Here is a 15,660-nt window from a genome sequence, read left to right on the forward strand (position 1 = left end):
GCTAGAATGCAAAGGAAAGAGTGTATAAAAGAGAGGGGAACTCCCCAATTAAAGGGACCTTGGGATTTTTCTAAGAGAACATGATTAAGAAGATAAGGACTGGAATAGTAGTGGAGGACAGAGCTTAAGACTTACATAGAATTCTTGTATAAGAACTCATCCTCAGACTGACCCAAGGATAGTATTAATATTAATTACTCTTTGAATCAATTTCTTCCATTCTTGCTTGGATCTTCGGCCTTAGACCTAAACTTAATTAAACTTACATCATAATCTTCGTCCCATTCTCTATACAAATTATATTGTTTTGGGCTTAATTTTAAGGTAAGGGCCTCACTATTCTTAGTGGGCTTGAGCCATCAATTTTCTAGCACTTACAACATTAATACATAGAAAAGAGAACATGAATACATCTCTTGACCATGAACATGACGTTGTTTATAGGTGCCACGTGCATTACTAAATGTCACACTTGTATTACAGTGTCGTATGTTTTCGGTCGTGGTCCCATAATGGACTGGACCGGACTGAACTAGACAGAATAGTAACCAACTATATTTAAATTTTAATATTTTGTATTAAAAAAAAAAACCAAAAATCTCATCACCCATGATCTCACTCTCATTCTCTGTCTCACTTGTTTTTGTGGTGTTGTTATACATGATAGACTAGGGGCTAGCTATGGCTCTCACCTCACTTAATTGCTTAAAAATGGTAAGATTTTCAATCGAACAATTAGATGCAAAATATAATAAAAAGATTGGTCTTTCTTACTTTTATAAAATTCCAGACATGAAAATCATATGAAAGTAGATGATTTAAACTCTTCACTAACATATAATTTTGACAAAAATATTCTTTTCGGTCTTGAAATATAATTTATATTTCTATTCTTTCCCTTAAAAGTTAAGAGGTTCTATTCCTATTCTTGAAAATTTATAGTGTCCATCTATCTATTTTTGTTATGTTTTTTTTGTCTGTGTGATGGAATGCATATTTTAGGGATCAAAAATCAAAATAGAATCAAGACTATTTTAGGAATGAAAAAAAGTTTATCTTTGAAATATGGTTTAATTTTTTTTTTTTTTTTGGTCATTTCATTAATTAAAAAAAAAACATAATAAAATTGGAGGAAAACACCAATTGTTTATGGAAGAATGAGAATGAAGATAAAAATTGATTATATTTTAACCCATAATGAATTATCTCCAACGTTCCTTCTATTCTAATGCTTGAGATAGGAATCTTGAGCTCATAAAAACTGAGAAGGTGACAGGCGCATAGGCAATAGTGGCAAAAGACTTGATATTTGCTTTGTTTGTGCCATCACAATTCACAATGCTTTCAGTTTTAAGTTTCTTTCATAATTTGATCTTATTAGGCAAATCTTTTATAAAGAAACAACTTTAATCGGAGGGCTGCTTTACCCTATTTGTAATGTTCCACTGCAAACATTACTTTAGCCATAGGATAGTACACTATAGGAAACACGAGGTGTAATGGGATCCTATAAGATATTACACTTTAATTAGCATTGTTTTGCTATAGTAAAATCTGCATTGATCAGATCATTGCCATTAGCTGCTTTACCGGTTGATCTAAATGACCCAAATGGAGTACTAGAAGAGTTCTCCCAAATAAATAATATGAGCGAAGAAAAAAAAATAGACAACCACACACAAGAGAGAATACCAAGGATTTACGTGGTTCGGCCTTTGGCCTACATCCACGGGCGGCAACAAGGAGAAAGTTTCACTAATAAATATGGAGAGTACAAAAGTGGTGTAGACCCACTCTCACAAACCCAAACCCCAATACACCCAAATAACTCTATATCAAAGAGTTCTCTCTCAACTATAACATAATTCAAGGCTACACAATAGTGGCCGTCCATGCAAAGAAGTCAATCCGATAAAAGCTAAACATCAACATTGACTACCATAGTTACATAATTTCCTGATTCAGGACAGCCATTGAATCTTTAATGGCTTGGGTAGAACCACCAGAGATGGCATCCATGACCTTTTAGCCTCTACATTCTCCTTGTCTAGCTAGGAACATTTTCTTCCAGCTCTTTTAGTTGCTTCTAGTTTGGTACAAAACTAAGTCAGCTTGATTCTTTGTGTCTACAGCATCCCTCTTTTCCTTGTCTTCCTTTTGCAAAATTTTCAGCTTCTTTAACCATCCTATCCACCTGCAACATTTTTATTTTGTACATACAAATATGGGCTTTAGTAACATAATTAGGTTACTAATATAAAATGTGAACGTTTCCATTTATTTTTATATATTTATTAATCTAAAAACATAGATGCATGAAATGCTGAGATTTCAGAAGCTCCTTGTGCTACACCATAAATTATAAGGAAAAAAAAATTTTAAGTTACAAAAATGAAGACATAAAAGCAATTTTCAGTCTATATACAAATTAGAACATAAACCGGCTTGGGGGGGGGGGGGGGGGTGGAATTTGCGGCCACTGCCAATGGTCTAAATTTTTCTTGATACATATATTAGTTATTTATCAAATAAATAAATTAGTTATGGTTAGCTAAGATAGTTTGGGTTTCAGGCTTATCCAAACTCATTCTAATAATATCTCTAGCCACAGCATTTTCAACCGCCAGATTCTAATTCATGCCTTCTGTTAAGAACTAAAACTTGCTATATCTAGTTTGAATAAAATCCAAATTCTCTTCAAAACAACAGTATTTCCAAATACATACCTCATCACTTGGCATGGTGTGATGGTGCTAGCACCTGTTTTGGTGTCTTAAGCACAAGCTTCCAAGGGATTTGTTGCCCCTCATGATCTCTCTCTCACCCTTTTTTCAGAGAGATAAATACCTCTCTTTCACCCTGATAGACATTAATCTCTTCACTGATCTGTCCATCTGCTGTGCTGGAGAACACCTCTGCTGATTTGAAAGTTGGTGAAGTTGTGTTCCTTGGGATAATCTTTGTCATTACACCACCCAAAGTTTCAAGTCCTTCCACGGTGAGACATCCAAGAGGACAATGTCAATAACTTCTCCAGCTAAAAAACACCAGTCTGGAAATAAATGAGACAAAAATAAGTATTGATGCCTCAACAGTAAGTGCAAGTTCCAATAACTATTAAAATAGACAATATTAGAAATAGAGAGCTCTACTTGTTTTTTCATGTGAAGAAAAATAGAATGATCCCAAAACAAGAAAATCACCTTAGCTGTTGACTTGTTGCACTTGTTCATATGGTTCTGAATATGCCTCTAATATATACACATCCTTTCATTCTGTGTTTCCAATTCAAAAGTGATAAGAGTCAAAAACATTACAATTTGAGTTACTAAATAGGATTAGGATAGTTAATTAACATTTTTATGGTATATGTATATATGAAAACATTATGATTTGAGCAGAGTAAGGCCAACCTTCCCCTTTTTGTTGTTGACTTTGGAATATTTATTTGACTTTTTTGTTTGATTTGGAAGCAAATTGATTAACTCAAGCACCATAGTGTTGATAAGCACAAATTGGAAATCCCAATGTGAGTAGAATTACCTCATCGATATCTTTGAAGTAAAGCTTTGTATCTCTTAAGGAAGTTTCAACTGGTGCTCAAAGCCTATGAGAATGTTAATTGCAGTTGTAATCCAGTGAACTTAAGCGGGCAAGTAGACTACCAGATGACAAAAAAAGAGAGTTCAAAATCAAAAGAAAGAAAACTGAAGTGATGGAGACAAAACAAATACAGTGATATTACAAAAAAAAGAACTATGCATTTGATGTGAGAATTCAATTGGTTACCTCTATATTTTCATTTTATTGATCCTATCTTTGTATCCAAATAGTGTGCTTAAAGTAAAATCCATCACAGCGCTTCTGCATGTCCAGACCAAGTTATTATTGTACAATGAACAAAAATCAGACATAATGTAAGAACCCAAAAACCACACTGGATATTCTTGTTTGTTGATAAAAATAGGTAGTAATAATAAAGTGTTAAAGCTAACAAAATAACAAATACCTGAATATAAAATAGCTTCCTAGAGGGTAGTTGTCACTAGAATGTTATTGATATTACCCTGCTTATTCAAAATCAAGAACCCAAACAAAGAAACATCATTTTGTAGTTTATATGAAGGCAGAAATCATTAGAATGAACAAATAAATGTGAATCATATCTAGAATGAAATTTTTATGCAAAGGGAAAAGAGAATGAAACACAAATCAAGATAATCACTTAAGCCATGGACTCGTTGTACTTGTTCCTAAGGTTCTGAACCAATTCAAATTCACATTAACATTGACTACCGCAGTTACATAATTTCTTGATTCAGGACAGCCATTGCATCTTTAATGGCTTGGGTAGAACCACCAAAGATGGCATCCATGACCTCATTCACTTTAGCCTCTACATTCTACTTGTCTAGCTAAGAACATTGTCTCCCAGCTCTTTTAGTTGCTTCTAGTTTGGTACAAAACTGAGTCAGCTAGATTCCTTGTGTCTATGGCATCCCTCTTTTCCTTGTCTTCCTTTTGCAAAATTTTCAGCTTCTTTAACCATCCTATCCACCTGCAACATTTTTATTTTGTACATACAAACATGGGGTTTAGTAATATAATTAGGTTAGGTTTACAGGTACTAATAAAAAAAGTGAACGTTTCCATTTTTTTATTTTTTTTTAAATTGAAAAACATATATGCTTGAAATGCCGAGATTTCAGAAAGAAAAGAAAGATGTAGGTTCTTTGTAGAACATGGTAACATCATTGAAAGAGGTAATAAATATAAAAACAAGAAGCTTCTTGTGCTACAATATAAATTATAAGAAAAAAAACATTGAAGTTAAAAAAAATGAAGACATAAAAGCATTTTTCAGTCTACACACTAATTAGAACATAAACAGGAGGGGGGAGGGTGGATTCGCAGCCACTGCCGATGGCTATGGTTCTAGAACTATAATATAAGAAAACAGCATATTCCACTAGTGGTCTAAATTTTTCTTGATATATAATTAGTTATTTCTCAAATAGATAAATTAATTATAGTTAGCGAAGAGAGTTGGGTTTTAGGCTTATTCAAAATCATTCTAATAATATCTCTAGCCACAACGTCCTCAACCACCAGATTCTAATTTATGCCTTCTGTTAAGAACTAAAACTTGATATATCTAGTTTGAGCAAAATCCAAATTCTCTTCAAAACAACAGTTTTTGCAAATACATACCCCATCACTTGGCATGGTGCTAGCACTGGTTGTCCCTCACAAACTCTTTCTCACCCTGATAGACATTAATCTCTTCACTGGTCTGTCCATCTGCTGCGGTGGAGAACACCTCTGATTTGGAAGTTGGTGAAGTTGACACCACCCAAAGTTTCAAGTCCTTCTATGGTGAGACATCCAAGAGCACAATGTCATTAACTTCTCCAGCAAAAAAACACGAGTCTGGAAATAAAAGTAACAAAAAAATAATAAGTTGGATTAGATAATAACAAGAAAAGGACAAACCTGAACTACAGCCCCAAGAACAAAAACTTCATCCATATTTTTCAGCTCCTAAACAGCTGGGATACAAGTTGAATTACATCCATATCTTTGGAAAGCTTTGCATCTCTCAAGGAAGTTTCAACTGGTGCTTAAAGCTTATGAGTTGTAATCCAGAGAACTTAAGCACGCAATTAGACTACCAGATGAGAGAAAAAGAGAGTTCAAAATCAAAAGAAAGAAAACTGAAGTGATGGAGATAAAAAAAATACAGTCATATTACATATGTCTAATAATTTGAATTGTCAAAAGGCATACCTGTCTAATAAATCTGAACACAGTTCTTCAAATTTGACACTAGTCAGCATGGTGTCAATGTGTTTTGGGCCATCCGAATGGCGATAATGAAAGGTAAATTGGAAAAGCAAATGTTTTTCTCTGTGATTATGGCAAAGAGAGAGAGATCAACTTAAAGAAAGAAGGCATAGAAACAGCCACATACCTAATATTATTGGTTTGAGTCAGAGATGACAGCTCCATCCTTGCTTTCTCAGCAGTCTCCATGAGACGTTGTAGAGCTTGCCTGTCATTCAGAAGATCTATGCCTTCATCTTTCTTAAAGTTTATTCTCTATTTAAAATTATAGAATGTAAGTGTGTAATTTAGTAACAGCTAACAATAAATCAGAAAACAAAGAATATAAGCTAAAGATCTACTAATTTATCTTGTTTCAACCTTGTTGAAATCATCACCTCCTAGATGAGTGTCGGCCAAGGTAGGACGTACCTCAAATACTCCATCTCCAGCCTCAAGAACTGCATGGGAAAAACATAACAGAAGTATATAAAGTTCATTACCTATTCCTCATATATTTACATGTCACAACTCAGGATTCTTCAAATTTGAATATGATCAAACACAATATTTGATTATAGACAAGTTTAACTGGTACCTTAGCTGCATCAGCTTCTCAAATCCTGAAACTATCCAAGCAATACATCCCATCATCAGATTTCCACAGAAATTTCTTCAGATTATCTGATTCTTCTTGATAATTGGCATATTCTAGATGTTTAATCCCTATAAAATATTTCTCAAGATAGTTCTTATAATTAAGTTCATATGGATGCTTTAAAGTACAGCTATGTATATTGGTAAAAGGGTTCCAATTTGAAAAGCATTAAAAAAAAAAAAAAAATTCATCACAAGCTTGTTTTGTTATTGAAACAATTACACTAAGATAAATGTTTGCAATCAGCTTAGGTTTCACAAAGGGTGGCTGAAAAGTCTAAGAACCAGTCACCCTGAAATTGAACTTTAACTGAAGATAGGCAGTAATCTTGTTGCTAACACCAAGGTACAGTCTTCGTCTGATTCAACCTATCAAAAATAAGTTTGAGAATTAACTTAAGGAAAAGGAAAAGATAGGAAAATAATACTATTTCTACTATCTTGCAATCAAATTTCCAAAAATTCAAAACAAGTGAACCCTGTAACCTAATCTATGTAATAAGATATATAAAGATAGGAGTAAGATATGCACCTATTTATCTTCTTGTGGTTGCTGTAAATTCACTAAAAACTGTCTGTTTCCAAATTCAAAGTTCCTGCATACAGAATTCAATAACTGATAAGTTCACTAAACCTGAAACAAAAAGGAAGAATGAAGAGAGCCAGTATTTGGTAAATTCAAAGCGAACTTAGAAAGGAGATGCATGAATGTAAGAAAGTAGTGGCGTTAAATCCCTCTGATCAACTGACCAGATCTCAAGATTTTTTTTTTCTTAATAATATTGGTGTTATGAAGCATCTACCTAAGTGAAAAACATTTTTTTTTCCCTTCCCAGTTCCCAGATAACAATTTACTGAGATAAAACTAAATAAAAATTTATAGTTGCATTGTAGAGAACATGATTTTTATTACTCATTTTATGATTCATATGGTTACAGAGTGAAGTGAGTTACAGAAACTAAAGCTAAAAACTGAGAATCGTTGCCTACTTGTTTTAATTAAGAAATAAATATAGTGAGTTGAAATAATTACCTGTTTAGGTTGAAAATTTTCAATAGCTTCATTAAAAAGTTGTCAAATATCCAAGGAATCAGCTGCGAGCATAATGAAGCCATTCTTGAAATGGAACAACCCTTCTGTTAACACCTAGTTGTGATCTTTATCCATGCCAAACTACCTGAAATAAGTTTTAGAACATACGAAAATAAGCATATAAATGAAAGAAAAAAAAAAAAGATTTTCCAACAACTTTTTCATTAGAGGCTTACATAATTGGAGTATCGACTCGCTTTGGAGATCACAAACTCTGGTCTGTTTTTATATTCCATATACTGCACAAAAATTATACTTCTAATTGAAGGAAAACAAGAGGAATCTGGATAATTTATCTACAAAGAAAACTTAATTTAAAGGAGATGAATGGACCTGTAGTAATAGTGGACCAAAACATCCTTCTGAAATACATTCAATTAAGGATTCGAGCAGTCTTGGACCATTTCCCTCCAATTTCTGCCTGGAATCATTCCAAAAAAGTGAAGAAAAAAACATAAAACAAAGTTTCTAATATCATGTTTCATGTCAGTTTGGTTTACAAAAAAGAGGACTATGCATTCGATGTGAGAATTCAATTGATTTTTTTAATCCAAACTAAGTTATCATTGTACAGTGAACAAAAACCAGCAATTATGTAAGAACCCAAAAAACCATATCTGGATATTTTGTTTGTTGATATAAATAGGTAGTAATAATAAAGAGTCGAAGCAAACAAAATAATAAATACCTGAATATAAAACCGCTTCCTAGATGGTGGTTGTCAAATAATGATCTCTCACCAGATGTTATCAAAATATCAACAAGTGCCAGACTTCAATCTATTTAGTGTGATGTATGGAATATATGACAAGGGTGGAAGTCAGTTGATTTTTCCGAAGTACCGGAAGCAAAGCACTATGCCAGGGCGAGGGACAGGAAAAGAAACAGCTCCGAAGAAAGAAAATGGGGTTCCAAATGCTTCCCCTGACCATCAAACAACAAGAGAGTGTAGCTTTTTTGAATAAGTTAAGGGCTTGGAATTGAGTACTGCCTTCCCGAGTGTATTTCGCCTAAAGAACGCAACAGAAAAGTGTCATTTTATAATTTATATAAAGATAGAAAACAATAGAATGAACAAACAAATGTGGATTTATGCATCTTCCCACTTGGGTCCCCTCTTAGTATGAGAATCATATCTAGAATGAACATTTTACGTGAGGGAAAAAAGAATGAACCCAAAACAAGATAATCACCTTAGCTGTTGACTTGTTGCACTTTTTCATATGGTTCTGAATATGCCCAGATACATACACCTCCTTTCATTCTGTGTTTCCAATTCATTCTACATCCAATTTCAAAAGTGAGGAGCAAAATACATTACAAATTTTTTGTAAGAAAAAAAAAAAAAAATTTGAGCAGTGTAAGGCCAATCCACCCCTGTTCATTTTTTCCAACTATAATGATTTGAAAGCAAACTAACTCAAGCACCATTGTTTTGATAAACACAAATTGGAAATCCCAATGCTATTCCGAAAAATTCAATAATCATTAGATTATAAATGAGTCTAACTGAATACCTTAGCTGCATCAACTTCCCAAATCTTGAAACTATCCAAGTGATTTATCCCATGACCATATTGCCCCAGAAACTTGTTCAAATTCTTCAAATAATTATCTCCATGAAGCTGTTAACTAAACACAAAGCATGTACTTTAAAACAATAATATTAATAGTTATGATAATAACGCTTTAAAGTAGAAATCCGAAGCAATACACAGTTTGGTTGCTGAAAGATCAATAAAATTTAACAAGAAAATCTCTGATTTTTGATTACCAGAAAACCTAAACAAAATACCAAAATAAATAAATAAAAGTCTCTGATTTTTAAAGAATAGAATTCGAAAAAGTGACAGATTCTAATTAACTATATTGAAATCAACGTAGCATAGAGAAAAAGCTCAGTTTCTTTTGAAAGCATAGAATGCGTACCAAGTGAAAGAGGGGAGTGGCCATTGACGGTGACAAAGTAGAGCTGTTTGCTGGTGTGGTCTCACGACCGGTTCCATTTGATTTCCAAATTAGGGAAATCCTTTTCGATTTTATTTTTGTATTTTTCAGCTAACCGAGGACAATCAACAATTCTCAGTTTTTGTAAAGACTTGAGAAAACCATCATCGGGTAGTGTTGTGAGATTGGGACAGTTGTAAATGGAAAGCGTTTCAAGTGAGATTGGATTCCTAATTGATTCGGGGAAAGTAATCAAATTGGGTAAGTCTGCAATTGACAGCCACCGTAAAGAAGTGAGACAACTAATCTCAAGAAGTGATGTCAGATTAGGCTCGCATCTTTTAATCCAAAGATATTCAAGTGAGGTAAGTTCCGGCAAAGTCATTAAATTTGGACAGTTTGGAATGCGGAGCTCTTTTAGGGTGGAAATACATTGAAGACCCACAGGGAGAGACTTCAGTTTCGGAATACCTTCGAAACGTAAATCACGGAGACAATTGAGGCATCGCCATTCCATGCCATCATCATGCATGTCTCTGAATGGATCGAACTCCTCGCAAATGACAATTGATAGCGAACAGAGGGAGGTGAGATTACGCACCGCTCCAGACATAGATGTTAGTCTAGGGCAATTCCCAATATATAGTTCTTTGAGAGAATGTAGTGCCCACTCAGCCGGAAGAGACTCTATATCTTCTATAGAATCCAAATTCATATGATTTAATTTGGAGAGAGGAGAAGAAGAGGATAATGAAGAGGAGGGAACTGACATTGTCTCTTGCAAAGGCCTCAAACTGACATTCTTTAAATATAGAGATTCTTCGAGATTGGGAAACAGGGGCATGGAAGTCATTTCAGGGCAATTAATAATCCGCAAATAAGAAAGAAGAGGAAATAAAGGCAGTGAGTTGTGAGACTGATCTTGTTGATGATCTGGTGTTGACGCAGATGTTGTTGCAACTAAATCCCTCCCTGTTCTCCCCCACCATCCCTTCAAATTACGACATTCTCCTATTGTGAGTGACTTCAGAGATGGGAAGAACGGTGTTGATAATGTTGTGGATGAAGCAGGCACCTCTTTACTCATATCATTATCGGATATGTACTCCAAATCATTCATCGTATCAAGGCTTAGAGATTTTAAAGAGGGGAGATGAGACAATGGTGGCAGATATCGGCATCTCTTACAATTCTTTATCCTTAAATCAACAAGATTTGTGAGAGAAGAGACCCAACTTGAAAATTTCACACCCTTGTACTGATGCACTGCCAAATGTTTGAGATTTTGGTGTGGCTGGAGGTCTTCTAATAACTTCTCATCTTCATTATTATCTACTTGATCTTGATGATACCATTTTAATATCAATTTTTCAAGATGTTGCTTCTCCCTTAAATTCACAACAATGGATTCTGAGTTAGTTTCTTCCAACCGTTCCAAATGTGAGATCTCTAATGTTCCTCGCAGGTTGTTTAGCTCCTTCAATTCGCCTAATCCACCAGTGTCGGAGGAGGTGCTCACAATGAATATTGGTAATGTTTGAAGTGAAGTCATTTGCCCTAATCCACAAGGCATATGACTCAAATTATCACAACCATGATTATAAAGATGTTTGAGGTTAACCAATTCTCTAAACTTTTTGGGTAATTCTTTAAGACCTTTACAACCATAAAGTTTTAGTACTTGCAAATTCAACAATGTAGCAATTGACTCAGGGAGAGTTTCGATATCCTTATTAAAAGAAACATCAAGATACTTTAGATGTATTAACTTCCCTATAGAATTTGGTATTGATGTAATCTCCAATGCATGTAAATCTAATGCACACAAGCTCTTGAAACTCAAAATAATTGTATTCAACATTGACTCCTCCAAGGCACCAGAAAATCGGTTATCATATGTAAGAAGAAATGTACGTACCTTGATTGCTTTAACCAACAAGCTTAAAGTTTCCGTAAAAGATGGATTAATATAAAATGGACATGATACATGACGATTTTTTTCATTAATATCTTTGCCATCAAAACTAACAAGCTTGCACTCCTCGCTTGCAACAGCTTGTGCAAGATCATGAATTAAATCATGCATCTTGTATCTTAAGCCTTCGTAAGTCTTTACTTCTTCAAAGAAGGACCTCCAAAGTAAATCCTTGAAATACTCACCACCAACATCCTCTAATTGTTGATTTTTGTTTGATGATTGGACAAACCCTTGTGCTATCCATAGTTGTATCACTGTTTCCTTATTCATCTCATAATCTTTGGGAAACAAAGAGCAATAAGCAAAACAACTCTTTAAATGTGATGGGAGATTGTCATAACTCAACTTTAAAATTGGAAAAATCTCATTTCCTTCAATTACATTTGCTAGTAAATTATTCTTCACGAGTAACCATTCAGAATCTGTTTCTTTACAATATAACACATGTCCTATGGACATTATGGCAAGGGGTACCCCTTGACATATTTTTACAATCTCCTTTCCAATTGTAACTAATGTAGAATTATTGGTCACTTGCCCTTTACTAAATGCCACTTGCTCAAATAAAAACCATGACCGATCTTCGGAGAGACCTTTAAGAATATATGGTGAAACTGTGTGTGTAATCCTTGCAACCAATCTACTACGAGTGGTTATTATAATCTTACTTCCTTTTGAACCACCCATTAAAATATCTATCAAGTTTAGCCATTTTCCACGGTCTTCATTCCATACATCATCCAATACTAGTAAGTATTTTTTTTGATCAATTTTTTGACGAAGTTGCCTTTGCAATTCATCCATTTCCAGATTTCCAGGTGCATTACCTATTATCTTTTCAATAATTATTTTCAACTCAAAGACATCGGAAATGCATACCCACATTTTTAACTCAAAATAATTTTCGACTTTCTCATCATTATACACATATTGAGCAAGTGTTGTCTTCCCTAAGCCCCCGATCCCCACAATGGGAATGACCGAAACATTCTCTTCTACATTAGAGTCAAATAATAGGTCTATGATAGCCTCTCTATCATCTTCCCTCCCAATAACTTTTTCTTTAGGTACAAATGAGTGAGTTGGATCCCTCTTCCTTCTCACAACATTTGTCTCTCCATGGAATTCTTTCAGGTGAAAGTTTTTCCTGTTTTCTGCTACCGCATTTAGTTTTTGCCTCATTGCCTTTATTTTGCGACTCATCTTATAACGAAAAGCAAGTGGGTTTGAACATGAAAAGCAAGTGCGTACCTCTTTGGCGACTTTATTCCCACTCACCATGCTACGCCTTGTAGCTTCAGTTGAAAACTCACTCAACAGGTCATCTGCGTCATAAACTGCATCGTTGAGCTTTTCGAGCCAGTGCTTGACTTGATGGTTATGACTTTGCTGCTCCGCTGCATCCTGAAGTACAGCTTGGATTGTGGAAACAGTGTCCTTGAGTTTTTCAAGCTCACCTTCGACACCCCAGAGTGATCCAAACTCTTGGAAAGTCTGAGAGCCCAGATTTTCAATCATTTTCTGTGCAAGACCAAAGAGGATTGCTTCGGCCATTTCTTCTTAGTGGCTGAAAGGAATGCTGAGAGAGAGAGAGAGAGAGGAAAGCTAAGAGAGGATTGGCTTGTAGTGATGAAGTGTGAGTGAAAGTAATGTAATGTTGCTGTGAAACAGGACTGAGTTAATGAAAGTAAAAGTAATTATGCTGTAGTGAAGGGTGACCGAGATTTTTTTTTTTTGATAAAAGGGGTGACCGAGTTTGAACGTGGGCAAAAGTTATCCATATCATTAGTTTTATTTTTTATTTTCTTGGTACAATAATGCAAAGAAAAAACAACCAATGGTCTCAGGAGCACATGAAGCGCAACGTGAGTCATGTTAACGAGGAGAAAATGAATGGAACAGAGGAGGATTAGCTGTTAATTTTGTCCCCTAGCTGTTAATTTATGTGTTAGTCATGTTAACGAGGACACCTTTTCCAAAAGTTGAGCCTCATCTGCACAAAATAAATAAATAAATAAAGAGTGAGACCGAGAATTAGTTAATTTAATGTGCATTTTCACATTCTAATGGAGGAGAGACCATGTCCAAAAGTTGGCCCTCCGATCAAGAACTGAACTAAACTCATGGTACTGTAATTTTAGCTAACCAGTTTTTGTCTTTTTTTTTTTTTTTTTTTGAAAAAAAAGACTTTATCTTAGAAAAATGTATTCTTTTTCTCTAATGGCTTTAAATTTTGCCTCAATGAAACTTTCTATCTTAATTTGTGTTGGACATTGGATAGGTTGTCCATCCAAGATGACATTGGGTAAAATTAATTTTTGATCCTCCATTATCATATATAGTAAAAATGTATACCAGTCACATACTTGCACAGTAGATTGAAATTTTTTGTATGATTTTTTTGAAATATATTTGATTTTGTAGATTAAATAATCAATACGTATTATTTGAAATTGTGCTTTTGATTTTTGTATTCCTTCCAATTATTGTCATTCAATTATTTGAAAACACACATTGAGGTTTCTATCTCAATGGACAAAACAAATTTCCATTCAACTGATTATATGATGCATTTGACGTAGTTTAATTTTTTTTTTTATTCTATATTTTGTATATTTCTATTTGCTGGATACTCTTTTATCGTTGTTTGAACTCACTTTTAGTCTCTTTAATAAACAAGTTAGATTTTCAACATTGAGTTAAATTCTGTACCTATAAATACAAATTCTCTTACATCCACAATAACCACACTAGAAGTCATCTTATATTATTATCATTTTGTTGATAATTTTAATAGTTACAATTAAATTCTGAATGCCATCACTGAAAATATTAGGAAGTGCTAATTAAATTACATATATAGAAGAGTTGCCAAAAAGAATGAATGCATAATCAAAAGCCATCTTCTATCCTGTTTGATAAGATTATAGAGGCAAAAAAAAATTTCTTAAGGACATCATAAATGTTTTGAATGATATATAAACACTTGCGTAGTAGTTAGTAGAGCAACAAGGACCACACTAATTAAATAATATTCAGCAACAAGACTGCATTGAATAAAACCAATCATTTGAACTATAGAAAATTGTCCAAATGACTAACAAAAAGCAGAGTTGCCAGATAGAATAATTAATAAATTTCCCGTAAAGTTTTTAGAAATAGCGTAAAAAACCACCAAGAGGAAGAAGAAAATCAAAGAGAGAGAGAGAGTACTCGTATTTTTGTTGAACAAATCTTGGAATGAATAAAAGAGAGAGGTGCATAGGTAGTAATAACAAATAGGGAAATGCTAATGAGTGTCTTTAGGGCACTGGTTAATAATTTATTTAAAGAAAGTTTTTATAGGAAATGGAAAAAAAAGTAATTAATATTTTGACGACTTTTTTCATTTTCCATAAAAGTGGTATCAAAACTTTTCTAAAATGGATTATTAATGAATGTCCTAAGCGCACTCCTTAGGATGACCCTAACAAGTATATGGGAAAAAAATCGGTTGATTAAAACGTTGAACAAATCTTGAAATCTTGAATGAATAAAAGAGAGGTGCATCGAAAGTAATAACAAATATATGGGAAACACGAGATGGCATAGATATTGATATTACAGAGTCTCCAGACAGTACACTGGGAAAAACGAGATGCAATGTGTTCTTTAAATATTACACTGTCCGGAGTGATCTTTAAGATATTACATATTAACATCATGAGATATTTGAAAAAAGAAATCCTCTTGATATTAACTACACACAAGAAAAGGAGGACCGAGTTTCAATGTTGACGAATTTCATCCATATCATTAGTTTTATTTTTCAGTTTCTTGGTACAATCAAGCGAAGAAAGAGCAACCATTGGTCTCAAGAGCACATGAAGCACAACGGAAGTGTTGGGCCTCGAGCCCCTTCTGAATCCAAAGAAAATTAGTGGAACCGAGGATTAGCTGTTAATTTTGTTCCCTAGCTGATAATTTAATGTGCCAGTCGTATCATTATTCTAATGAATTCAGGGGCGGAGCCAAAAATTTTGGTTTTGGGGCCAAGTTATTATGTTAATATATTAGTTAAGACAAATTTTTACACACATATAAAAATTAATTTACTAAGAGAATTTGTTATCTTCTAAATTTTAATGAGCATATAAAAGTCCTATATTTCTTCTATTAGATA

The 15,660-nt window shown here is 33.9% G+C and overlaps 1 protein-coding gene and 1 long non-coding RNA gene across 14 annotated transcripts in view; one reads left to right on the forward strand and one right to left on the reverse strand.

Annotated features, from left to right (window-relative positions):
• LOC126724324 (uncharacterized) overlaps window positions 1-15,660 on the forward strand; it is a 107,895-nt gene that overhangs the window by 39,950 nt on the left and 52,285 nt on the right. The window contains exon 2 of the long non-coding RNA XR_007654924.1: window positions 10,986-11,135. This is a non-coding gene — a long non-coding RNA (uncharacterized LOC126724324). The remainder of the gene's footprint in view (window positions 1-10,985; window positions 11,136-15,660) is intronic.
• Window positions 1,699-15,660, reverse strand: part of LOC126724274 (putative disease resistance protein RGA3) — an 88,178-nt gene continuing 74,216 nt past the window's right edge. For 2 of the 13 annotated variants that reach the window (XR_007654849.1, XR_007654850.1), the window contains exons 2-20: window positions 9,091-9,198; window positions 8,767-8,855; window positions 8,262-8,583; window positions 7,907-7,994; window positions 7,750-7,812; window positions 7,514-7,658; window positions 7,013-7,076; window positions 6,422-6,849; window positions 6,205-6,284; window positions 5,788-6,052; window positions 5,494-5,668; window positions 5,212-5,371; window positions 4,226-4,558; window positions 4,010-4,067; window positions 3,790-3,864; window positions 3,544-3,661; window positions 3,204-3,275; window positions 2,727-3,052; window positions 1,699-2,194 (exon numbers count right to left, since the gene is read on the reverse strand). Coding sequence is in view for 10 of the 13 variants with exons in the window: in XM_050428840.1 (XP_050284797.1) it covers window positions 9,564-13,052 (3,489 nt within the window). In the remaining 3 variants the exon portion in view is untranslated. Of the gene's footprint in view, window positions 2,195-2,726; window positions 3,053-3,203; window positions 3,276-3,543; window positions 3,662-3,789; window positions 3,865-4,009; window positions 4,068-4,225; window positions 4,559-5,211; window positions 5,372-5,493; window positions 5,669-5,787; window positions 6,053-6,204; window positions 6,285-6,421; window positions 6,850-7,012; window positions 7,077-7,513; window positions 7,659-7,749; window positions 7,813-7,906; window positions 7,995-8,261; window positions 8,584-8,766; window positions 8,856-9,090; window positions 9,206-9,502; window positions 13,179-15,660 lie in introns of those variants that run through there. The other 11 variants (XM_050428840.1, XM_050428835.1, XM_050428836.1 and 8 more) reach the window with 11 other exon arrangements.

The sequence above is a fragment of the Quercus robur genome, chromosome 4 (genome assembly GCF_932294415.1).
Source record: "Quercus robur chromosome 4, dhQueRobu3.1, whole genome shotgun sequence".
Taxonomy (NCBI): Eukaryota; Viridiplantae; Streptophyta; class Magnoliopsida; order Fagales; family Fagaceae; genus Quercus; species Quercus robur.